The sequence below is a fragment of the Gorilla gorilla genome, chromosome 10 (assembly GCF_029281585.2).
Source record: "Gorilla gorilla gorilla isolate KB3781 chromosome 10, NHGRI_mGorGor1-v2.1_pri, whole genome shotgun sequence".
NCBI lineage: Eukaryota > Metazoa > Chordata > Mammalia > Primates > Hominidae > Gorilla > Gorilla gorilla.
Window position 1 is genome coordinate 78,660,758 of NC_073234.2, and position 26,499 is coordinate 78,687,256.

At 37.8% G+C, this 26,499-nt stretch overlaps 1 protein-coding gene and 1 long non-coding RNA gene across 3 annotated transcripts in view; one reads left to right on the plus strand and one right to left on the minus strand.

Moving 5' to 3' along the window:
* The window catches only part of ETNK1 (ethanolamine kinase 1), a 65,725-nt gene extending 56,304 nt beyond the window's left edge, over positions 1-9,421 (minus strand). The window contains exon 1 of one of the 2 annotated variants that reach the window (XM_004052863.5): positions 8,975-9,417. In XM_004052863.5, the coding sequence (XP_004052911.2) occupies positions 8,975-9,397 (423 nt within the window). In that variant the 5' untranslated portion in view covers positions 9,398-9,417. Of the gene's footprint in view, positions 1-8,974 lie in introns of both variants that reach the window. The other variant, XM_004052864.5, reaches the window with a different exon arrangement.
* A 26-nt stretch (positions 9,422-9,447) lies between these two features.
* LOC109029209 (uncharacterized) overlaps positions 9,448-26,499 on the plus strand; it is a 36,000-nt gene continuing 18,948 nt past the window's right edge. Inside the window, exons 1-2 of the long non-coding RNA XR_002008275.3 lie at positions 9,448-9,888; positions 24,830-25,001. This is a non-coding gene — a long non-coding RNA (uncharacterized lncRNA). The remainder of the gene's footprint in view (positions 9,889-24,829; positions 25,002-26,499) is intronic.

Consider the following 26,499-nt stretch of genomic DNA (forward strand, 5'->3'; position numbering starts at 1 on the left):
TTGAAAAGATTAATACAGTTGATAACTTCTTAGCAAAATGTATGAAGACAATAAAGCGACACAAATGATAAAGAAATGAACTTCACTACAGACCTTAAACATGTATTATTAAAAGCAACTCTTCCAAAAATAGAAAAAGAAGAAACACCTCCGAACTTGGTACCAAAATTTGTCAAGGACATTATAAGAAAGGAAAATTACAAACCAATCTCTTTCATAAGCAGAGCTGCAAAAATCCTAATCTAAATATTAGCAATTGATACAATAATAAAAAAGAGAATATATACAACCAAATAGGGTTTTCTCCAGGAATGCAAAGGTTACTTAGCATTCAAATTTTTTTCAATCAAAGTAATTCACCTCAATAAGAGAAAAATTAAGAAAAATCTTATAATCATCATGAAATGCAGAAAAAACATTTGGCCAAATTCATCATTCATGATGAAAATATTTAACAAACTAAGAATAAAAAGAAACTTGCTTAATCTGGTAGAGTCATTAAAGAAAATCTATAGCATAGATCATACCTAACAATAAATTATTGAAAATGTTCTCCTTAAGATTGGGAAATAAAAATGACCACTATCACCTTTTATCTTCTTTTTCAAGTGTGTTAGAGAGGTCCTTACTAGTGCAGTAAGACAAAAAGACAGAAGGGGAGACAGCAATATGTATTATTTTCAGATTATAGATAGAGGAAATGCAAAATAATCTACATAAAAACCTTTAGAGTGTGTGAAAAAAATTCAGTATACAACAATTAATTATAATCCTATATACCAACAATAAAGTAATTTTTTAAATGATACCCTTTACAATAATATCAAAAAGCGTCAATACCTAGGGATAAATCAAATAAAACACGTGAGATCGCGACAGTGAAAACTTCAAAAGTTTGAGAGAAATTAAAAATTTATTTTAAGATTCAATAGTTAAAAGAATTCACTTCTCCCCAAATTTATCTACTGACTCCACAAAATATAATCAAAATCCTATCCAGTTTCTTTTGTGGGAATCCCAAAATTGAGTCTACAACTTATATGGCAACTTAAAAAGTCAAGAATAGTCACGGCAATCTTAAAAACAAACAAAGCTGGAGTCCTACACCAAAGCCTATAATAACTACATCAAATACCAAGTCCTGTAGCAATGACTGAGAGTAATCCACACAGAGTGGTACTGCTACAGTAACGGACAAAACAGACCAAAAGAAAAGAACAGGCCGGGTGTGGTGGCTCGCGCCTGTAATCCCAGCACTTTGGGAGGCCAAGGCGGGTGGATTGCTTGAGGCCAGGAGTTCAAGACCAGCCTGGCCAACGTGGTGAAAGAAAAAAATAAAGACAGACAATAGCAATTATTGGTAAAGATATACCATAACTGAAACTCTCACATAATGCTGTTAGGAATATAAACCGGGACAATCACTTCAGAAAACTGAAAGTGTCCAACAAAGCTGAAAATACACAACTAGATGACTCAGAAATTCTACTTCTAGGTATCCACTTAACAGAAATGGATATTCGTGTTCAAAAAAAGTATAATTGTAAGAAGCATAATTTATGATAGCCAAAACATGAAAACAACCCACGTGTCCATTAACAGTAGGAGACATATAAATTCAGGTATATTCTTAAAATGGAATGCTAGTCAGTCATGGAAAAGAACTACAACTATATACACATGAATAAATCTCTCAAAATCTGGGCATACGCCAAACCAAAATTTTAAAAAAACACATATTTCATATGACGCCATTAAATAAAATTCAAAAAGAGGCAAAACACTGATACAAGGCACAGTGGCTCACACCTGTAATCCCAGCACTTTGGGAGGCTGAGGCAAGAGGATCACTTGAGGCCAGGAGTTTAAGACCAGCCTGGTAACACAGCAAGACCACATCACTACAAAAAATTTAAAAACTAGGCAGGCATGCACCTTTAGTCTCAGGTACTCTGGACGCTGATGTAGAAGGGATCGCGTGAGCTCAGGAGTACAAGGCTGCAGTGAGCTATGACAGCATCACTGCACTCTAGCCTGGATGACAGTATGAGACCCCATCTCTTAAAAAAAAAAGTAAAAATTTAAAAAATAATAAATAATAACTAAGTCACATTATGTTTAACATGATCATCAAATATTAGGTTTGTGACTATCAAAAATTATAGTCAATACCATTCAAACATGGGAAAATGTTTATAAAGGGCTAGTGAAAAAAAGAATATAAAATTATATGTATGATTGCAACTGTAAAATATGTTTAGGAGAAGTAGAAGGTAATAAAAATAAAACGGTTGTGAATAGAATATTGATGATAGGAAATTGATTTTTTTCTCCTATTCAGTTTTAATATAATATTGTGGTACAACCTTTTAGTAAAACTAAATTATTTCACGTTCATACGGTTTCCTGTACAAAGACCTTCATGCACTTATTATTTTCTCAGAGTACTTACTTTCAAAACAGAATTCAAAACATTCTATTTTGTTAATTAGAAAAAAAAAAATCTGCTATTATGATTACCACTAGAGGGAGGGAGAGATCAAGACTATGAAGGAAAATGAAGACGCTTGGTTGCTGGAAATCAATTTTCTTTTCCTGGGTTGGGGTGGGTATATGTTTTACAATTTATGATTCATCCATTTTTCTATATGTTTGCTGTTTTTTACAATTTTTAAAAGAATGTTAAAAATGTATTTATAGCCAATCTGGTATATCAAAGAGTAAAATAACTCCTTAGAAAACAAAATAAAGAGAAATAGAACCTCTGATTTCTTAAAGGTCTTCTACTACTTCCCTATCTTTGTCATCCACTCCTTCCCCTACAAAAAACACCTTAATCTTCTTTCTTCGCTAACCTGTAATCAATTGACAAGTCCTGCACATTTATTTTCTGAAATGTGAAATCTGTACCTTATTTCCATCTCATCTGTCCTAATCCGGGCCCCAGCACCTCTTCTCTGGACTAACACAACAGTCTCTCTCAAATTATTTTCTCAAACTTTTTAAATGCAATACACAGGAAGAAATGTATTTATCATTTGATATAATATGTACATAGACACTTTTATATAAAACTAAAGCACACTTCACAAAAGAATACTTACCACCGGGCGCAGTGGCTCACACCTGTAATCCCAGCACTTTGGGAGGTTGAGGAAGGTGGATCACCTGAGGTCGGGAGTTTGAGACCAGCCTGACCAACATGAAGAAACCCCGTCTCTACTAAAAACACAAAAATTAGCCGGGCGTGGTGGCAGGCACCTGTAATCCCAGCTACTCGGGAGGCTGAGGCAGGAGAATCGCTTGAACCTGGGAGGCAGAGGTTGCGGTGAGCCGAGATCACGCCATTGCACTCCAGCCTGGGCAACAAGAGCGAAACTCCATCTCAAAAAAAAAAAAGAGTACTTACCTTACTACTTGCAAGGCTCTGTCTGATGTAACCTCTACCATAACTTATTCTAACTCATCTTTTTAAACTGTAATGGTCTCAAGACACTATATTGATTTGGCATCCTATTAATGTATGGTAACCACCAGTTTCAAAACCAATGTCCTGAGTGATCACTTATTTCCCAATTTAAAACATTTCCCTCAAACAACCCTTCTCTACATTGTTGCCTGTCACTTCTCTAATACATGATATAATTTACCTGCTTAAAAATATCCAGGCCAGGTGCGGTGGCTCATGCCTGTAATCCCAGTATTTTGGGAGGCCGAGGTGGGTGGATCACTTGAGGTCAGGCATTCGAGACCAGCCTGGCCAACATGGTGAAACCCCGACTCTACTAAAAATACAAAAATTAGCTGAGCATGGTGGCGCACATCTGTAATCCAAGCTACTTGGGTGGCTGAGGCACGAGAATCACTTGAACCTGGGAAACGGAGGTTGCAGTGAGCTGAGATCCCACCACTGCACTCCAGCCTGGGCTACATCGAGACTCTGTCTCAAAAAAATAAAATAAAATAAAATAAAATACAAAAAGAAAAATATCCAGTGGCTTCCCATGATGTCCTAAATGATGAGTAAGCTACTCAAAGTCTAGCTTCATTGCCTTTGTGAGATAGTTTTCCTTGCTCAGAAATGTTTCCCTTTTCAATCTGATCTCATCTACCCTTCAAAGCTTAGCTCAGGTACCCCCACCTCTATGAAGCCTTCTGTCCTACGTTCTTCTATGCCTACCTTGTGCTACAGTTAGTTGTACAAGGACTCTTACTGAAAACTAGCATTACACCTAGTACAAAAAACATGTCAGAATTACTGAATTTTAGGAGCTCACAATTCTCTCAGTTGGGATGGGAGAATTGGAAATGAGAGGTGGAAGAACGTAGTACCAAAACATGCGATGCGTAATTGTAGGTATTTCATTGAATTCTCATGACTATTTTCCAAGGTAGTACCATTTTATAGAGACTTTAAAACTTGCCAAAGGTTACAAATGGCTGGAAATAATATTCAAAAACCATCCTCTTTCCACATTATGCTCAGTCCCCAAAAAGACGTGACGCAGTTTGCGTAGTCCAAGTTACATGGCTATTATACATGAAAACAAACTAGCACTTTAGGCTCCTGTCTTCATAGTCACATCTTAATAAAATACATGGGAGCCTAACAAATATTTCATGTTTTTGATGGGCGTCTATTAAACATTATATACTTTATTATTCTAAAATGCTGAAGACAGGGAGGGAATAGGAAACAGGAAACTGGATATAATCACTAACATTAAAAGTTACACTGAATATAAACCATGACTCCTTATTTGTATCTACAGGACTCAAGATTTCCTATAATCTTAAGGAAAGTAAACTAATATATTGTTTACTTTTTTAATATATTAAAAAATTAGCCATAACTTAATACATCAGCTTACCTAAGACTTTTCAGAAGCTACTGCTTAAAGGAACAAACTCATCTTTTTAAAAACAGAAAAGAAAATCAATTATTATATCAGAACACTAGTGGAGACATAACTTAATACAGCAATTGTATAGATCTGGCTTTTTCTTCTTCCTTTAAGGCAAAGACCAATATAAAATATCAACTATCAATATTAAGAGGAGTTACAGGTTTTTAATAGATTATTTAGGTTAACTACCTCCAACACTGCTAGAAAGAGGAAGGATATGAAAACTGCTGTGTAGCTACACAACCTAACACAAAGATTAATTTCCATGATAGAATACATATGCTTAAAAAAATGAAAAGATTTTTTAAAATATGCATTCAATAACAGGCAAAAACCTGTAGTAAAGCAGAAAGAACAGTACATTTTTTAAACTTCTTGGGTAATCTTTGCATGTGAACTAAATTTGAATGTTCATTCCATAAACATTACGTTGTTGTAATTTTCTTATTTGTCTTCCCCATCGGACTAGGAATTTCAAAGAGCAAATATTTGTTTTTTGATTCAAGTATCCAATATATAGTAGGTGCTCAGCAGCAATAATAATTATCATGAAAGACAGCATTTATTTTACCCTCACAATAACCCATTGAGGTAGGGACAACTACTGGATCAATTTTACAGCTCAGGATACTGAGACAGGAAGTTTAATGATTTGACCAGAGTAACAAAGCTAGTAAAGTACAGAATCTGGACTCAAAACTAGCACTGTGTTCAAACCCCATGCTCTTGAGCACTGTAACATACTGTTATTGAAAAGCTAAGTTGCTATAAGGTACCATAGAGCAAGCAATCTCATTTAGACCCAACAAAGGAATAAATATATTAGTTTTGTAATGTTAAATAATAATTACGGTATTAATTCCTACCTATGAAGCCTTTGCCATTATCTACTATAAGTCCCAAGTAATGGAAAAATTCATAGTGACAAGTTAGTGAGAAAAACAACGTTGCTTAATACTGCAAACAGAAAGACCCTGAGACAACATAACTGGAATATTCCAAACACTAATTCATCAGCTCTTCAGAAAATGAAAAACAATTTTAAGAGTCCGTTGAGAATTATTATGGACCTGAGATCTGACTTGATTCTTTATTCCTTTATACAATGACTCTCCAAAGAAAAGTATAAAAATTAAAAATCCAAATCTTCAAATAAGTTAGACAGTTGTTACACAACAAAAGTCACTCGTGAAGGAAAGCTTAAGTGATCCCTTTTTCCTAAAATGGTGTCACATATGAAAAAAGTAGTGCAAATTTATGTTCAAGGGAACTTTAAAGCAGAATCTTTTTATGAGCCAAAGCTTTTAAGAAATTAATTTTATACAGAAGCACCTTCCCTGCTTAAATCATAATATACAAACAAAACTCTTGGTCAAAGAACAATAATTCATAAGATGGTTTATCATTTCAGATCTGCCATTTGTAAACGGCAAATTCAGTTTCATTAACTATATAATACATATTAACAGTACCGTCTACATCTACCTCACAGGATAGTTGGGAGAATGCATGTGAAAGTGCTTTATAAACCGTAAAGGATTATTAAATACAAAGCACTGTGGCTGTATTGTTGTTTTAGATTTACTCTGCCTATTCTGCTACTATACTCCGAAAACCTCACCATCTCCTTTATAATTTATTCTTTTAATCTAGTAAGAACAGGAATTCTGTCTAAAATGAGATATATTACTCCATGTACCCACAAATTCTGAGCAAAGACTGGGCCTTCTATCATTTTGACTCTAGTAAGTCTTTTTTAGCTTGTTTTTTTCTTTTTATTTTCTGATATGCTCTGGATAGTTCAGCTTGCAGGAATAATCAATCACCAGATAAGTATTACTACAGTAAGTTTCTAAAGTACATTTAAAGTATATCTTAAACATACAAAAATGTTAGAAAAAAACTGAGAAAAAAAACAGGCTACATTACTGATACTCGACTGCTCTAAAATTACATTATATTCTGTCGACTATATAATACATACTTCCTCTGAAATGTGAGGTATGATTTTTATCTATTTCAAGGGAAATGCAGTAAAATCTCAAAAGAAAATATTTCCATTGAGATTTACTAAAGAAATTCTGAACCATTATGAAAGTAGTGTTTGTAATGACCTAGAATGCAAGGAGCCAGATCTACTGAGTTGAAAGGTGAATAATCATCAATTCAGCTTAGCAGATGCTTTTAGGAAGCTTCTAGACCAAAGCTTTGCTTGCACATGGAGGGAATGTATTTCTAACTAATAATCATCTTAGGGAAAAATAAATGGTAGTATTTACCTGCACTTACAAATATTAAAAATTCAGATTATAAACCTAAAGGTCTTTAGGTTAAAAGTTGCTACAAGAAACCAAGATTTAATCACACGTAGTTACTTTCCAACAAGCAAAAACAGTTTAATGTCACTACATTTTGCCCTTTTTTACCTACATCCCGGCTTACTTCACTGAGTTTCACCTAAAATGATAGTGCCTACCTAATATGGTTGTTTGGGCGACTAAGATAAAAAAAAAAAAAATTTACCTAACCCCACAGTAGCATTACTATTCTACAGACAAATACATCAAAGGAAATTCCAGTCTTCAAAGCTTTAAACAAGTCACTGCTTAAAAGTAACTGATCTGCCAACACTAGAGTTTACCAGGAAGTAGCACTTTTTAATTAATAATGTTTTATGTATAAGTGACTGCCAGAAAACAAATCATCTTAATAAATTTTAGAGTCTTATATAATAAAATACAAACAAATTGATAAACTAAACAAGTACTGAATTTCAATTTGGAAGACACATTTCCTTTAAAGGAAATATATTTTTTAAATGACATAAAAATCACTTTGGATTCACTATTTCCTATATACTCGGCTAACAAATACTCCCTTAAATTTCAAAATTTGTTGTCTAACAAGTTTCTTTTCCAAAACATACGGGTCCTTTTAATCTGCTTAAAAACTCTTCTAGGTAATAAGAACTGAAACTAACACATGAAAACCCAAGTGTCAGAAACTGTTCTGGGCCCTAGGCACTGCTCATGTTTTATTCATCTTTGTATGGGTGGCTGGCTACTTTAGCGAAGAATTTAGCAAATAAATCAACAAATATTGGTGAATAAATTAGTCATCAAAACGAGGCAGATGATTTGGCTAATTCAAATGAATGTTCTTACATTATTGCTCAGATTTAGAACAAATCCCAAATATCCCAATCTTGAAAATTACTGTTTTTTTTGTTTGCAAGGGAAAAGGAGAAAAAGAGATCTATTTTTGTATCTAGTTCCTGAAACTAAAGCTAAAAACAGATTAGTATTCAAAAAAAAATCACGTAGTGGAAATCATAACTTCCAACTTATTAGAAAACTCCTAGAGTCTCAGGAATTTTTTTCCTCCCAATTTTTTCTCTATCAACACGGTGTCTCATGAAAAGGAAATAGTCACAAGCCACTGCTCCTTCTAGTATCAGGTATTAATTTCAGTAAGACGACTTTAATAATTCAGAAATATCGACTCAAACAAAACAATGTGTGTGGTGCTACCTAAGAACCGACCTAGCGATGCATGGTCGTGGTCATTACTTTGGGAATAGAGTACGCTAGGGTTTGGGAAGACAAAACGCAGTGTGAGGCATCAATGAAAGCACATCGCAGGGGGAGGGGAGAGGAAGGAAAGATCAGAGAGGATTAATGACTGCATTACTGGTGGGAGAGGAGGAGGTAGACGAGGACCCCGTGCAAGGGGAGTGGAAAGGTTCATTTTGCAGTGACCGTGGACTGGGGAGTGGGAGGAGGGGCAACTATCCGCAGGAATCTCCCCCCGTGAATGGGTCCGTCACTTACGCAGCGGCTTCTAGAAAGAGAAAATGTGCCTCAGGTCAATCTCAAAGAGCAACTGCGACGGGAAGGGGGAGTGACCCTCCTAGGTGTGAGGGGAAATACAGGGTCACTTCCCAATAGACTTAAGGAGATGTTGCCCTAGGTCCTCCTCGGTCATCGTGGGACAGAGGCGATTGTGGTGAGGACTCCCAGAGCCGCGTGAGGGGCATAAGAGACCCAGAGCTGAGGTGTGGGCGTTACCTGCAGGGTCACCTCCTGGGGGTCCCAGTGAGGCCGCAGGTGTTGCAGGAGGCTCAGGGCCCCCTCCCGGCAGCGATGCTCCTCCTGATCCTGAACGGTGACGTTCAGCTTGGGCACCTCCGGGGAGCCAGGAGGGACGTGGATGTAATTGGCCATGGCCCAGGCGACGGCGGAGACTACCACCACGACGACGGCGACGGCGACCACGAGAACGGCGGGCGCCGACAGACTGGTGGATCCTTCCGTCCCGGGGCGCCCTCGCGGGAGGGCTGGGGGCGCTGGGACGGGCGGGCGAGCGGCAGGAGAACGTCTGGAGGCGGCACTGTTGCCGATCCGGGTCTGGACAGCAGCTGAACTGAGCCCGGCCCGCTCTCGGGGAAAATTCCTGTTGTCGGCGCTGGACCGCGGGCGGCCGCAGAGCATGCCGGGGCTGGCCTGACGCTGGCGTCACGCGCGGGGCGGGTCCTGCGCTGCGTCAGGGGGCCGAGGCGGGGTTTCTCGCCTCCGGTCACAATGGGACCTCTGTATGGCGCTGGGCTTGTTGGCCTGCGGTTAGCACACACCCATCCCTGGGAACTGCTAGTCTGGAAAGCGGGGCTGCTTCTCCGGGATGAGCCCGAGCCCTGCCAAGCCCCTCAAGGCATTGAAGCTTTAGCTCACCTTATCCGAATGGTCACTGGGCATCCGGACTTGAGTTAACGACTGAATTTTTCTGGGAAGCAAGGGACACGTTCGAAAATAACCCCAGGATCACTCTCCGAACTTGGCCTGAGTCTAGGCAAGCAGTGTTACTCGGTCGCCTTGATCTTGGAGCTGCTGTGTACTGGGGACCTCATACTAGTTGGGTTAACTATATTCCCATTAGCAGTACACCGGATCGCAGTACTCGGGACAAGCTGAGTTCAGGTATTTGGGTAAGACAACTGCAACACTTCAGAAGTTATTTGTGGAGTAAGATGTTCGACCATACAGTGAATAATTCGAAGCTAGGGAGAACAGGTTAGAGTCTGGTATGAAGAAGAAAGGGAAGGAAAGGAATAGTTTTGAAGCTCAGCACTAGAACGACTCGATGTCCATGCCAGGGTACCTCGAGTGGGCCTTGAAATCTTGCGTCTCAGTGCCTTACAGGGAATGGTAGAAACTGGAAAATCTACAAGTAAAGTATTGGGACCTCCTAATTTTCCTTTTTGATGGAGAAAAACGGGCTGGGATTCCCTGCAGCACTTAGCACACGGTGAATACGTTTGTTAGTAGTAAATAAAACCCTTAACTGGACTGAGTTTAATTAACATTCAAAATGTTTAATTACTTCACTAGCATTAAGTTTACATCCTGATTGTTCAGAAAGAACCTACTTACCTTTGTAATTAACAAAATAATTACTTCACCGATAACGGTAAACTTCCTGAACTAAAAAGAGGGGTGGAAATGGAGCTTTATAATACAGCAAAGAAGTTGATTTAACATTTTTCAAATTTAGTGGTTTTTTTGTTTGTTTTTTGTTTCTGTTTTGTTTTTTTTTTTTTTTTTTTTTGAGACGGAGCCTCACTCTGTCGCCCAGGCTGGAGTGCAATGGCGCGATCTTGGCCCACTGCAACCTCCGCCTCCCGGGTTTAAGGGATTCTCCTGCTTCAGCCTCCCGAGTAGCTGGGATTACCGGCGCGTGCCACCACGCCCAGCAAATTTTTGTATTTTTAGTAGAGATGGGTTTCACCATGTTGGCCAGGCTGGTCTCGAACTCCTGACCTCAGGTGATCCACCCACCTCGGCCTCGCAAAGTGCTGGGATTACAGGCGTGAGCCACCGCGCCCTGCCAGATTGAGGCATAATTTTCTACAAGAAACATTACCGTGTGTGTTCCTTCCACTTTGGGGAGAAATCATAAATATACTACTACTTTCACATTTCGGATAGTATCTCTTGTATTTTTGTATAAATTGTATTTTTTATTAAGCAGTTGACATTTTAAGAATTTTAAAACTATGTAACTGTAAAATAATTTAATTGAAAATTATGTTGCAAACTGCACTAGTTTGTAATGGTAAATAAGAGTCCATTAACAAGTAGAAGAAAAAAAAAAAACTGTTAGGTACCTGAGAACAAAAGTAACCAAAAATGTACAGGGTCCATGGATAAAATTAATGGAGAAATGAACCATATTCATAAATGAGAAAAGATTAATGTAAAGGCCTCAATTTTCCCTGAACTAATCAGTACATATAATGCAATTCCAGTTAAAATCTCAAAAGGGTTTTTTTACTGAACTTGTTAAAATGACATTGAAATTCATATCAAAACTTAAGGTCCAAGAAAAGCGCTGTAATTGGGGAGAGGAGGATGGGGACAGGTAAGATCAGGGAATATATTGGGAGGACCAACCCTACCAGGATGTATTATATATTGGTTTAGGTATGGGCAAATAAACTACTAGAACATAATAAAGTCCCAGAACAAAACCTACACACATATGAGAACTTTGTATATAACATTGTATATAACAAAAGTAGCATTAAAAATTAGTGAGAAAGTCCAGACTGATCAATGAACAGTAGTGGTACAATTGCTTTTTGTATGAGAAAAAAATTTTGATCCCTCCCTCTTATTATGCATAAAAATTAATTTGGGGAAGATTAGAAACCTAAATGTTAAAAGCAAGACTTTAAAAATATGCAAGAAATATCAGTTCTTATCAACCTGATCTACTGATTCAATTCTAATCACCCCAAGTTATGTTGTGGATATCAGCAAACCAGTTCTAATGTTTACATGCAAAGCCACAAGAGCCAGAATAGCCAATACAATATTAAAGAAAAACAAAGTGAGAAAACAGACAGACTTGAAGACAGTATAGCTGGGTGCAGTGGCTCATGCCTGTAATCCCAGCACTTTGGGAAGCTGAGGCAGGAGGTTCGCTTGAGCCCAGGAGTTCAAGGCCAGCCTGGGCAACACAGTGAGACCTCATCTCTCCAAAAAAAAAATTAGCCAGGTGTGGTGGTGCACACCTGTAGTCACAGCTACTCCGAGGCTGAGACAGGAGGATTGCCTGAGCGCAAGAGATTGAGGCTGCAGTGAGCCATGATCAAGTTACTGCACTCAAGCTTGGGCAACAGAATGAGACCTTGCCTAAAAAAAGAAAAAAAATAGTATATGTTCCAGTGATCAAGACAGTGTAGTATTGAGGCCAAGGCGAGTGAATCACTTGGGGTCAGTAGTTTGAGACCAGCCTGGCCAACATGGTGAAACCCTGTCTCTACTAAAAATATAAAAATTAGCTGGGCGTGGTGGCAGGCACCTGTAATCCCAGCTGCTCGGGAGGCTGAGGCCGGAGAATCACTTGAACCTGGGAGGCGGAGGTTGCAATGAACCAAGATCACACTACTGCACTTCAGCCTGGGTAATAGAGTGAGACTCTGTCTCAAAACCAAAAAAAAAGACAGTGTAGTACAGTGTAGTATTCTCAAAAGAATAGAGAAATAGATCTATGGAACAAAATAGAGTCCAGAAATAGATCCACACAAATATAGTCAACTAATATTTAATATTTAACAAAGGAAAAAGGCAATTCAAATTTTCAATAAATGGTGCTGGAACAACTGGAGATACACTTGCAAAAAAAAAAAAGAAGAAGAAGAAGAATCCAGACACAGATCTTACACCTTTCACAAAAAGTAATTTAAATGGATCATAGACATAAATATAAAACACAAAACTATACAATTCTTAGAAAGCAACATAACAGAACATCTAGGTGACTCTGGGTTTGGCAGTTACTTTTCAGATGCAGCACCAAAAGCACAACCCATGAAAGAAAACTGGTAAGTTGTACTTCATTAAAATTAAAAACTTTTGCTCTGCAAAAGATAGTTAAGATAATGTAAAGACAAGCCACAGACTGGAAAAAATGTTTGCAAAACATATTCAATAGAAGACTTCTATTCAAACTATACAGAGAACTCTTTAAACTTAACAATAGAAAAACCCAATTTTAAAATGGGCAAAGGATCAGAACAGATATCTCATCAAGAAGATATACAGATGGCACAAAAGCATGTGAAAACATATTCAACATCTAAACAATGAGATACCATCACATATCTATTGGAATAGCTGAAATCCAAAACACAACCAGCCAAATGCTATGAAGATGTGAGGAGGAACTATCATCACTGGTAGTGATGCAAAATGGTACAGCCACTTTGGAAGACAGTCTGGCAGATTCTTACAGAGTTAAACATAGCCTTACCATACAATCTAGCAATCATGTTCCTTGGTATCTACCCAGATGACTTGAAAACTTACATCCACACAGAAACTTGCACACTAATGTTTCTAGCACCTTTATTCATAACTGTCAAAAATTGGAAGCAACCAAGAAAATAGGTGAATGTACAATAAAAACTGCTACATCCATAAAATGGAACATTATTGAATGATGAAAAGAAATGAAGGACCAAGTCACAAGAAGGGAAGAATGGAGCATAGCAGATTTTTAGGGCAATGAAACTCTTCCGTATGATATTATAATGGTGGATACATGACATTATAAATTGGTCAAAACTCACGGAACTATGCAATACAAAGAGTGAACCTTAATATAAACTATGGACTTTAGTTCATATCTGTATTTTTGTCAATCAACATACTGCCTTGCTGTAGTAGCTAATAAATGTAAATTAATTAAAAAGTCAGAAAATATAGGATCAGATCTCTATGATTGCAAGTTAAAGAAGGATTCCTAAACAGACTCATAAAGCACACACTATGAGGGAAAAGGACTGATAAATTTGAAAACATTAAAATTTGAAACCTCATGACCAAAAATACCATGAAGATAAATGACAAGCCATAAAAAGATCAGATATTTGCAATGTGTATGATCAAAAAGTATTTATATTCAGGATACTACTAATAAATAAGAAAGTTAAACCACCCAGTAGAATAACTGGCAAACAAATAGCAGTTTGAAGAAAAGGAAACCCAAATAGCCAATAAACTTTTGAAACTATACCTCCCTAATTGTAATGTCTAATAATTAAGATGATATAAATTAAAATAATGAGATACCATTTCACACCATTAGATTGGAAAAAATTTTGAAGTCTGATAATGCCAAGTGTACATTTCTTGTGGAGAAGTAAATTTATTTGTAAAAACTTTGGAAAACAATTTTGCAGGTTTTTATCAAGTTAAAGGTAGACATCCTTTACCACCCAGCGGTTTCAATTCCAGGTACATGCAAAAATCCCATACCATGTACTTGATAAAGTGTGTACAAGAATGTTCACTGCTGTCTTGCTCCTTGTGTTGCTAAAAACTGGCAGCAACCTAACTGTCCCACAATACGAAAATGATTAGATGGATGGACAGTTAGATCAATAGATCATTAGATGTTAGATAGATAGGAATATATTATGACAGAATAAAGATGGAAAATGGAGCATATGCATCTACTTATGCATCTATTCAGGAGCCAACAGGGACCCTAGAAGTCAAAATTCAAGCAATAGTTCTGGAAACCCAACAGCCCTTCTGGTTAGGTGAGTTCTCTGTGTCTTCTCTCCACCTGTTTTTACCTCTCTTCTGTTTCTGATTGCCTGGTTTTGCTTCCTCATGATTTCTGCCTACTGGCTTCTTTTCACGTGTCTTCCTATTATTTAGATCTTACTAAAAAGTTGTTCCCTGGAGGGGCATTTCCATCCATCACTTCCCTTATCACAACAACCTGTTTTTATTTTTTATATATCATGAAACAATGTGAGTTACCTTGAAATCAATGTATTCACTTTTTTTTTTCAGCAAAGCAGCAAAAGTTTATTAAGCATAGTAACACTCTCAGAGAGGGGAGAGTACGCTGACCTCTGTGAAATGAGATCAGCTAAAAATCAGTGTATTTTTTATTTACCTTTTTAGTGTCCCTCTTATGTATTAGAATGTTAGCGCCAGGAAAGCAGAGCCACAGCTTGTCTATTGCCACATTTCCACTGCCTACAATAGTGCCTAGAACATAAAAGATAATAAATAAATGCTTAAGCCCACCTAAGTAGTTCTGAAACTCTGCCAGTGTCACATAAGAATAGCCCTCAGCCAGGGGCTGTATCCACTTCACTCATTATGCTGAAATCACCTGCCTGATCATTTCCTAGACCACTGGCCACCCCACTAGTTATCTTTGAGTCTGGAAAAAAATCTTAGCTACAGGGTGTCAGTAAAATATTCCAGCAACTTGCAACACACGTCAAGAGAATATAACATAGCTATGAAGATGTAACATTATTTTGAAGTATCCAACACATTTAATAGTCCCTTTCCCATACTTCACATGGCATTGGGACCCTCCAATACCTGGAATGTCCTGTCTCCTATGTCTGCTTCTTACACCCTCACTCATCCTTCAAAGCTTAACTCTCCAGCAATCTTCTTCATGGAGCTTATCTGGATTTTCCTAGTCCAAATTTACTTCTCCCTTTTATGTATCTGTTAAAACACCTACAAAATTCTGCCTTATGACACCCACATTGTGTATTTAAGTCATAATGATTATACCACATATAAAAGACTAGAAAAGCTGTTTCTGACTTGTTACATAATGAGCATTTGTATGAGGGAATGAAAGGATCACTGAATATAAACCCGGGCGTGCTCTGGTTGTTACATGACAAGGGTCTGAATTCAGACCCCAAGAGAGGGTTCTTGGATCTCATGCAAGAAAGAATTCAGGGCGAGTCTGCAGTGCAAAGTGAAAGGAAGTTTATTAAGAAAGTAAAAGAAAAAAAGAACAGCTACTCCATAGACAGAGCAGCCTGGGGGCTGCAGATTGCCTATTTTTATGGTTATTTCTTGATGATATGCTAAACAAGGGGTGGATTATTCATGCCTCCTCTTTTTAGACCACATAGGGTAACTTCCTGACATTGTCATAGAATTTGTAAACTGTCGTGGTGCTGGTGGGAGTGTAGCAGTGAGGACGACCAGATGTCACTCTCATCACCATTTTGGTTTTGGTGGGTTTAGGCTGGCTCCTTTACTTCAACCTGTTTAATTAGCCATCCCTCTTGTTTCTTCTAAGCAGCAGCCAGAGATCACTGGTTGGTTTATAGGAATAAGCAGGGTTGGCCTAAATTGCAGAAGCAAAAACAACTGATGAGACTAGAATTTAATAGCAAGTATACCATAGTTATTGAAACATAATCTCTGTCTCCAGTTTCCCATTTTTACTAAAGACAAATTATGGTAAGACCAATTTGCTTTATTAAACTTGGCCTGATTATTTGTATAAAGTGCAGCAAGAATCATTATTTACCATATAGGCTTTTTAACTGGCTTTGATGGAACTTTGTTCCATAAGGAATCTCAGATAAGACTTTTTTAGAGCCAAGTCCTGCCATGGGTTTGTACCCTCAATATGTGAGTTGAGTAAATTTCTTTCCTCTTGGGGTCACAAGAAAACTTGGGGCTTCTGGGCCTAAGAGAAAGTGACATTCTTTACTTACCACAGGTCAGAAACCCTGTACAAGGGACTGTGTAGGCAAGGTATGAGGCCAGTTCCCCAAAGAGCTTTTATTGGCATTACAAGTAAAGTTTGACTCCTTAAAGGAAAGCACACCATTCCAGTTAAAGCCTTGGTAAAATAACCAATTTCTCCAATTGTGTCCTGTTGCAAAAGAAAACTGGTTCTTATTGCACTTATGCAAATAACCACATTGCTATAAGTTCAGAAAGCTCACAAATAGTCTCCACATTCTAGAGAAATCAGGTAGAGAAACAAATATGCTCCAAATGTTATTCACAGCAGTATAGGTTACTCGATTGCTACAAGCTGTAAATAGCTCAAAAGAAAAGTTTTCTTGACCCTGAAAAACAAAACAAAGGATCAGCAATGTTTTAAGCAAAAAGTCACAAAGATTACTTCTGTTTTTTATTGATTCTGGTTATTTAGTTAACTCCTGTTTTGCTTGATATTCACGAACACTTTAGCTCTCTGACAGTTCTGAAAGGTGTTTCCTCTATTCTAATGTCACAATTTTCAAAGTTATCAGAAACCTGCATTTAAGAATACCTGTTAGAGTTCTATAGCTGATTATAAACCACCATCTAAAGAGGGTTAAAACAAGACAAAAATTGTCTGTGGATGACGAAAACATCTTAGGACAGCTACAGTCAAAACCACGATTGACAAAGAAATTTTGGTTACCTCTGTGGCACACAATGATTTTATGTAACAATATAACTACTCATAACATACACTAAGCCATATTAGAATTATAGAAGTTTCCCATAATTTTGGAACATATGCTAATAACACATTTACAGCCCAAAGGAAACCAAACACCATTTCATATTTGATAATGCTTCCTATATAACTTTTATACCAAATAAGCCAAATGTCACTGTTTCATTAGTGCATTATTGACTTCAAACCAAATTCTTAATGAAACCTTATCAATAAATGTATTTAATTTTAATCAGTTTGACCATAGGTAAAATTTTCATAAACCTTTTACAACCCTTTACAATTTTTGTTAAAGAGCAGATCATAAGCAGGTTCTTGCTTTAAGAAAAACCTGTTGGGCCAGGCAGAGTGACTCACGCCTGTAATCCCAGCACTTTGGGAGGCTGAGGTGAGTGGATCGCCTGAGGTCAGGAGTTTGAGACCAGCCTGACTTACATGATGAAACCCCATCTCTATTAAAAATACAAAAATTAGCTGGACATGGTGGTATGCACCTGTAAACCCAGCTACTTGGGAGGCTGACACAGGAGAATCACTTGAACCCAGGAAGCTGAGGTTGCAGTGAGCCTACATCACACCACTGCACTCCAGCCTGGGCAACAGATCGAGATTCTGCCTCAAAAAAAAAAAAAAAAAAAGGAAACTCTGTTGTGCTTTTATTCCAAAGGTTAATTTGCAGAAAAACTGAATAATACCCCTTTTACTTTAGCCAGTGTCCACACAGAATCTTTTTTGCAGGTTAAGTTTTCATAAACCATCAGAATTTTGTTTCTTTCTTAAACAATCCTTTAACACTTTAATGTAGGCAGAAAAAAATCCACCTTCCCATGACTTCTTATACTCTTTCACCAAAAACACATTTTACTTTCTTTACACACCTTCCACGTAAAATTGTTTCTTTGTAGTTTTAATTACATGTTATAATGTTAACGTTCAGCAATTTCTATTTTTGGTGAAAACTTTGGTAAATCTGAGATTTTAATTATGTATTAAGTGTGGATCCTAGCCTAAGAGACACCAGGCAGAAGTGCATGTAAGAGCTGACTCTCCAGCATAGCTAGGGGGTGTGGCTGATTCTACATGTCTCCAGGCCTTGCCTTACTTAAGCAGGCAAGTTGTACAGTAAGAGTCATGGTGGCATTGTATGAAGCATTTAGAATGCCTAACAACATTTGAATTGTACATTTCTTGCATAAATTCCTTTCACAAATCCTTTCATGACTTCCACAGACCATCTGAGACATTCTTGGACTTTCTGACTTGCCCTAAACATCAATAGTCATTTTACTTTAAGACAAGAATTTACCATACAAGATCCTTTCTCATATAAAATCTCTTTTTTAATAATCTTCTTTGTATAGCTAGGGGGTATGGCGAATTCCACATGTCCCCAGGCCTTATCTAGAATCTAATGGCTTTAAGATAGATAAATTGAACAATTTTCAAGCAGTTTATGACCTTAAAGCATTTAGTAAACTTAATATCTGACCTGCATAACTTAGACCAAATGTCTTTATTTACCAATAATTTTTTAAACTATCTTGGCCAGGCACAGTGGCTCACGCCTGTAATCCCAGCACTTTGGGAGGCCGAGGCGGGTGGATCACGAGTTCTGGAGTTCGAGACCATCCTGGCCAACATGGTGAAACTCTATCTCTACTAAAAATACAAAAAATGAGCTGGGCATGGTGGCACGCACCTGTAGTCCCAGCTACTTGGGAGGCTGAGGCAGGAGAATCACTTGAACCCAGGAGGCGGAGGTTGCAGTGAGCCCAGATTGCACCACTGTACTCCAGCCTGGTGACAGAGTGAGACTCCATCTTAAAAAAAAAACAAAAACAAAAAACGATCTTTAGTTCCCAAAGATTACTTAAGTCACATGACTAAAACTCATTATACCTTTTTACTTTTCTAATAAAATATTAAGCTCTTATTATTTTTAAACTAATTAAAGCTGTTTCATATGTAAATATCAAACACATAACACATATAAACACATAGACAGACAGAAGATAAAGGATCATCCCCCAGGCCAGGAATTGAACCCTGAACCCAGGCCACCATTGTGAAAAGAGAAAGCATGGCCACATGGTTACAAGGTCAAGTTCCCAAGGGCATAACTGACCAGAGAGAAACTTTATTCAGTTTACACACACACACACACACACACACACACACACACACACACACACAGAGGGAGAAGCTAGAAATCTGATTGATAAGAAATTCTTATCCTTTTGCTCGCCTGCCAGGCTTCTGGATTCCCTGTCCCTGAGCAGCCCTAGTGACTCAGCTGGCTGTACACAGCCCTAGGGGCCAAGCCACAACACAAAGGAAAATTATCTTTTTCTGTTCTGGCCAGAGCAAAATACATGTGACAAAACGTAGACATTAGCCACTCTGCTTAACACCCACTATTAAATTCGAAAGGCTTAAACTTGCCCCTGGTTGGGCCCTGCCATGAGGTTAATCCAACCTCTGACCAGGAGTTTCAACATGTGGTCTCTGGGCAAGATGGTCACCCTGAATAATAGAGAAGATAAGAAAGAGAAAGGAGAGAAAGAAAAAAATTGCCTGTGGCAGGGTGGGGAAGGCAAAATTATCAGGGAGGCCAGAGAAAGACTCACCCATTGCATAGACACTGAAAAGTTCAGGTGGCTGCTGCCGGTCAAGCAGGGATCTTTTCCAGCAATCCTATCAGTTTTCAAGTTTCGCCTTTTAGGGACGAAAATGCTCCACATGTCACACAATCCTCTACATGCCTAATCCTATCACCCACAGGCCTCAACGAAGAGTGCAAGGCAGATTAATCCAAAGAGAACAGCAGTTAACAACCCATAGTGCCGAACCTGTTCTTAGCCAAGAGGGATTTTATGAAGAGGGGCCTCTAATCCCCTAAATCTTAGAAGGCCTCTAATCCCCTTCTAAGTCGGGCCTCTAACCCAATGCCAGTCAAGCATCCTTGCCTTTTATGAAGAGGGGCCTCTAACCCACTCTGTCTTAGGAGAGACTATAACTCCCCCAAGTTGGGCCTTGAACAAGCCCATTCTTTATCTGGGTACCCCACCACTTACCCAAAATCATCCAATCAGTGCTGCAGTCTATTTCCTTTGGGTTGGGGGGGGGGTGTTTAGTAATGTCCCTTCAAGATTCACCAGAAACATTCTACAGGACCCCAACACTTACCCAAAGGTAGCTGTTGGGTCAGGGATTCTGTACTATAGTCCCTCCTGTGGTCACCAGAAATATGTTACAGGACAGGAGTCTGGATTCAGGGCCCAAAAGAGGGTTCTTGGATCTTATGCAAAAAAGAATTCAGAGTGAGTCTGCAGTGTAAAGTGAAAGCAAGTTTATTAAGAAAGTAAAGGAATTAAAGAACAGCTACCCCATAGACAGAGCAGCCCCAAGGGCTGCTGGTTGCCCATTTTTATGGTTATTTCTTGATGATATGCTAAACAAAGGGTGGATTATTCATGCCTCCCTTTTTTAGACCATATAGGGTAACATCCTGATGTTGCCATGGCATTTGTAAACCGCTATGGTGCTGATGGGAGGGTGGCAGTGAGGAAGACCAGAGGTCACTCTTATCACCATTTTGGTTTTGGTGGGTTTAGGCTGGCTCCTTTACTGCAACCTGTTTGTCAGCAAGGTCTTTATGATCTGTATTTTGTGCCGACCTCCTATTTCATCCTGTGACTTAGAATGCCTTAACCATCTGGGAATGCAGCCCAGCAGGTTTCAGCCTCATTTTACCTAGCTCCTATTCAAGATGGAGTTGCTCTGGTTCACATGCCTCTCACATGGTCATAAATGTTTTAATTATAATGGGATTAGATTTAGTTACCAGAGTGTTTCGGGAAGTCAGGGACCCCAAATGGAGGGACCAGCTGGAGCTGCAGCAGAGGAACATAAATTGTGAAGATTTCATTTTAATATGGAAATTTATCAGTTCCCAAATAATACTTTTATAATTTCTTATGCCTGTCTTTAATCTCTTAATCCTGTTATCTTCATAAACTGAGGATGTATGTTACCTCAGGACCACTGTGATAATTGTATTAACTGTACAAATTGATTGTAAAACATGTGTGTTTGAATAATATGAAATCAGTGCACCTTGAAAAAGAACAGAATAACAGCAATTTTTAGGGAACAAGGGAAGACAACCATAAGGTCTGACTGCCTGCGGGGTTGGGCAAAAAGAGCCATATTTTTCCTCTTGCAGAGAGCCTATAAACAGACGTGCAAGTAGGAGAGATATCGCTAAATTATTTTCCTAGCAAGGAATATTAATACCCTGGGAAAGGAATGCATTCCTGGGGGGAGGTCTATAAATGGCCGCTCTGGGAATGTCTGTCTTGTGCAGTTGAGATAAGGACTGAGATATGCCCTGGTCTCCTGCAGAACCCTCAGGCTTACTAGGGTGGGGAAAAACTTGGCCCTGGTAAATTTGTGGTCAGGCTGGTTCTCTGCTCTCGAACCCTGTTTTCTGTTGTTTAAGATGTTTATCAAGACAATATATGCACCGCTGAACATAGACCCTTATCAGTAGTTCTGCTTTTGCCCTTTGCCTTGAGATCTTTGTTGGACCCTTATCAGTAGTTCTGCTTATGCCCTTTGTCCTGTTCCCTCAAAAGCGTGTGATCTTTGTTAGACCCTTATTAGTAGTTCTGCTTTTTGTCCTTTGAAGCATGTGATCTTTGTACCTACTCCCTGTTCTTACACCCCCTCCCCTTTTGAAACCCTTAATAAAAATTTGCTGGTTTGAGGCTCAGGTGGGCATCACGGTCCTACTGATATGTGATGTCACTCCTGGTGGCCCAGCTGCAAAATTCCTCTCTTTATACTGTCTCTATTTCTCAGCCGGCCGACACTTATGGAAAATAGAAAGAACATACATTGAAATATTGGGGGCAGGTTCCCCCAATACAGAGTAACAACATAAAGAATTTGCAGAAGAAAATATTCTGTGAAACAAGATCATGTAGGCAAGTCTAACAGCTAGATCATCCACCAAATTGCAGACGTGTTTAAAATGAAATCACTCTCGCACACCTCATGGAAAATCAGTTAATTCATGTCATTGTAGAGTGAACTGAATATTAAGGAATTCAAAACATCTGTGATACCAGACTTCAAGGACATGCAAGCTCTGCCCTACCCCCCATGAAAACAAGGGGAAAAGAAGGCTGCTAAGGGCTGAGATTTTTAGAGATGCTACGTCGAAATGAGGCTGCCACTATTCCGCACTTTTCAAATTTAAGATAGACTAAGGGATCGGGTCATCTATAAAACTGCCGCAGCAACCACATTAATCATCTAAGAAAGGCTTACTACTTATATGTGTGCTCAGTTGTAGCACCTAATATTTAACTCTATACAACCTGCCTCTTGGTTCTTGTTCTATCTTGTCTCTTTTTGTATTTCTAGAATCAGAAATTATAAATTATAGAGTTATAAACTGTAACTCTATTTCATACATAAGATTATCTCAAGAGCTGGAATTCTATCATTTTCCCCTTTATATCCTTAGCAGTCTTAAGACTGTGTTTACATATTGTAAATTACAACTGTGGGTTTAATTGAACAAAGAAACATACCAAACTGTCCCTAATTTTTATCATCTAAAATATATAAGAAGAAAAATTGTAAACATCATTATATGAGTAATGAAAGAGGATGTACCTTACAAATGTTAGATCACATCTTTAAGCCATAAAGTCTGAGGTCAGCACAGGAATAAAGAGCTCAATACAAAAAGAAAGATTCAAGGATATATGGGTATGTAGTATGCAAAAAAAGCAATATTTTAACTCAGTAGGGGAAAGTTATTAACAAATAATATTCAGGCTGGGCACAGTGGCTCACACCTGTAATCCAAACACTTTGAAAGGCTGAGCAAGGGAGGATCACTTGAGCCCAGGAGTTTGAGACCAGCCTGGGCAACAGAGTAAGACCCCATCTCTACAAAAAATAAATAAATAAATTAGCTGAATGTGGCCATGGTGCAAACCTAGAGTCCCAGCTACACAGGAGGCTGAGCTGGGAGGATTGCTTGAACCCAGGAGGTTGAAGCTGCAGTGAGCCAGCACCATGCCAGCCTGGGTGAGAGAGCAAGACCCTTTTTTAAAATAATAATGATAATGATAGATTACTTTTCACAGATTTTGGTAAAGTTGGTTTAGTAATCAATGTTATTTAAGTTGTAGTAATAAAAAATTCACAAGTGCTGATAAATACTTCATCATAATTATATAAATATCAAATATATGCATATATATTTGCATAGACAAATGCAAACATATATAATATTCTAAATATATATTTATACATATTTACATATTATACATACATAATATATAAATATGTGCATATATATTTTATATTATGTATGTATATAATATATAAATGTGTGCATATATAAATGTAGGCATTTATATTATAAATATATATTTATGTATATAACAAATATACATGTATCTCAGTAACAAAAACATCACTCTAAAGATGAAAAAGTAGATACTTAGCTTGCTTAAATCCTGGAGGTTTCTTAATCCATTTTTCCCCAGGGCTTACGTGATGATTGGCATTTAGTAGCCACTTAATAATTAATGGTTGAATGATAAAACAGGTGACAGACTAAATATGTTCTGCATTATGGTTTAAAATTTTTTTTTCAGACTCTACACTGAATTGAATAATCAGCCTTTATTGTTTTACTGCCATTCCAACTTTCCCCCAAATGAATGTAATTACCAATTCCTAAGTTAAACTTTTAATATCGTTATACCTATTTCGTTCTTCATAAGAAATATTTAAACAAATATTTTGATATTTTGAAGAAAGGATTTCAGAACAGTTATGTGTGCCCACAAACTACAAAAGGCTAATGCTTACTACTTGTGTGACTGCAGTATATGAAAGACACACAAGAATCATTTTCTCCCCCTTCAGATTCTACTTGGCTTTGCTCCAAAGGATGCAATGGTTTTGAGACTTTCTTCCTCTTTAGAGACGTGGTGAAGGGGATTAAAAGGATGAGCTTTGTAGTTAGACAGTCCTACTGTCGAATTTGAGCAACTTATTTCATCTCTTTTAACCTCAGTTTCCTCATCTCTGTTGTTATCACTGCAAAACCGTTGCAAAATAGTGATAACAACAGCGATGCAGAGAAGATTTAAATAAATGATTGTCAAGTCTTTGAAATAAAGCCTGGTGCTAGTAAGGGCTCAGATATGTTTTGGCCAATATTATTAAATATTTATCTGGATTAAATAAAATGGTACATAATAGCTATTATTGCATGAGTTATGTTATTATTAATAAATAGTAGAAGGAGGTAAAAGACATTCTTAACTTAATCCAGGGAAATTGTTCCAATGTTTAAACCTTAGTTAGTTCAGAACCCAGAACTTCAAAATCTAGAACTGAGTTAAAACTTTGGGGTCTGCCTAATCCAATGATGTTTTTCTTTTCTTTCCTTGGGGTAAGTTTATCAGAGGCTAGAGGGGCATATGCTGGGGAAAAAGTAAAGAGAATATCAAGGACCTACTTTCTCTGGTCCTTTGTTATCTACTAAGTCTGCTCATGTTACTCTCCTTTTTTTCCCATTGTATATTTTAAAGCTGCTATGAGTAACACTATCTGGAAAGACAGTGCTAGCAAGGTATGAGGAGTGATACAGTGACTGGAGGCTAAGAGATAATGTCTGCAAGTCACCTAAAACCATTGCAGACACAGGGAGATTGATGGATTTGGAGGATTTCTGGTTGTGAAGACTCTGATGATTGCTAAAGAGTTAAGTGAAATACTAGCGTGGTTTTTTTGTGTGTGTTTTTTGTTTGTTTGTTTACAAAAACAGGCAGAATGTAGCCCTATTAATTGTAAACTGGCAAGATAAACCAGGATGCCAGTAACCACTAGACGACAGATTGTCAAGAAATCCAGTAATAACCATCCACAAGAGTTTAAAGTACAGTGAGGCAAAATCCTGATGGCTTTAAAAGGATAAAGCCTACTGTACCAATTAATTAACTTTTATGATAGTGTTAGACCATTAGCGATAATGAGGAAACATTGGATTTAATATATTTGAACTGTGGTAAGATGTGATTCTTTCTTTTTGTCAACACGTTAAAACCATATGGTCTAGAATCCAGTATTATAAATTAGAAAATTGACTGGAAATCTATCCAACTGGTTCACAGTGCTATTGCTGCTGAAATTTACTAAATGGATCTATTTAAGGATCAGTCCAAGGGATTTTTAATATACTTATAGGAGACAAGGATGAGACATTTTACAAAACAAACAGGAGTTTCTACCCACTCATACACCTCTGAGTCAGTGCTTAGAAACAGTTAATTGCCAAACTGAGGTACACCTTCTTGACCCAAAACCGTATGTCTGAAACAAATATGTAAGAGGTGTCCAAACACAGACCTTCAGATGGAAAAAATAAAAAGGAAGGTGGGGAAGGGGAAGAGGCAGAGTGGTAGAAAAACCTAAATGATATAAGATGTCCTAATTAAATATAAAAGGAATACAAAACTTATGTATTTAGATAGATACAAATTGCCTCCTTTAATGTTAGTTATCTCTTGAGTTTATCACAAAATAATAAATGATAAAAGCAGTACACATGACAAATCATAAAAAACCAAAATTATCAACCTGAGGGTGAAAAGAAGGACCAAATATTATGAAGCAAATGAATTCTTCTAAGTAAAAACTGAGTCAAAAGGAAATTTAAAATATATTGTATTAAGCCATTCTTGCATTACTATAAAGAAATATTTGAGCTTGGGTAATTTATAAATAAACGAGATTTCATTGGCTCACAGTTATGTGGGCTTTACAGGAAGCATGGTGCTGGCATCTGCTCAGCTTCTAGGGAGGCCTCACCAAGCTTACAATCATGGTGGAAGGTGGAGGGGGACCAGGCACATCACATGGTGAAAACAGGTGAAAGTGAGAAAGAGAGTAGAGTGAGGAGGTGCCACACACTTTTAAATGACCAGATCTCGCGTGAATTTAAAGCAAGAACTGACCTATCACCAATGGGATGGCCTAAGCTTTTCATGAGGGATCCATTCCCATGGTCCAAACACCTGCCACCAGGCCTCACCTCCAGCACTGGAGATTATATTTCAACATGAGATTTAGCTGGGGACAACTATCCAAACTATACATATATTAATACTATTTTCAAATTTATTGATAAGAAAACTATATACAAAAATGGGCTACTGCTAAATCAGAATTTTTTTTTTATTATCAGAATAGGGCAAGAGAA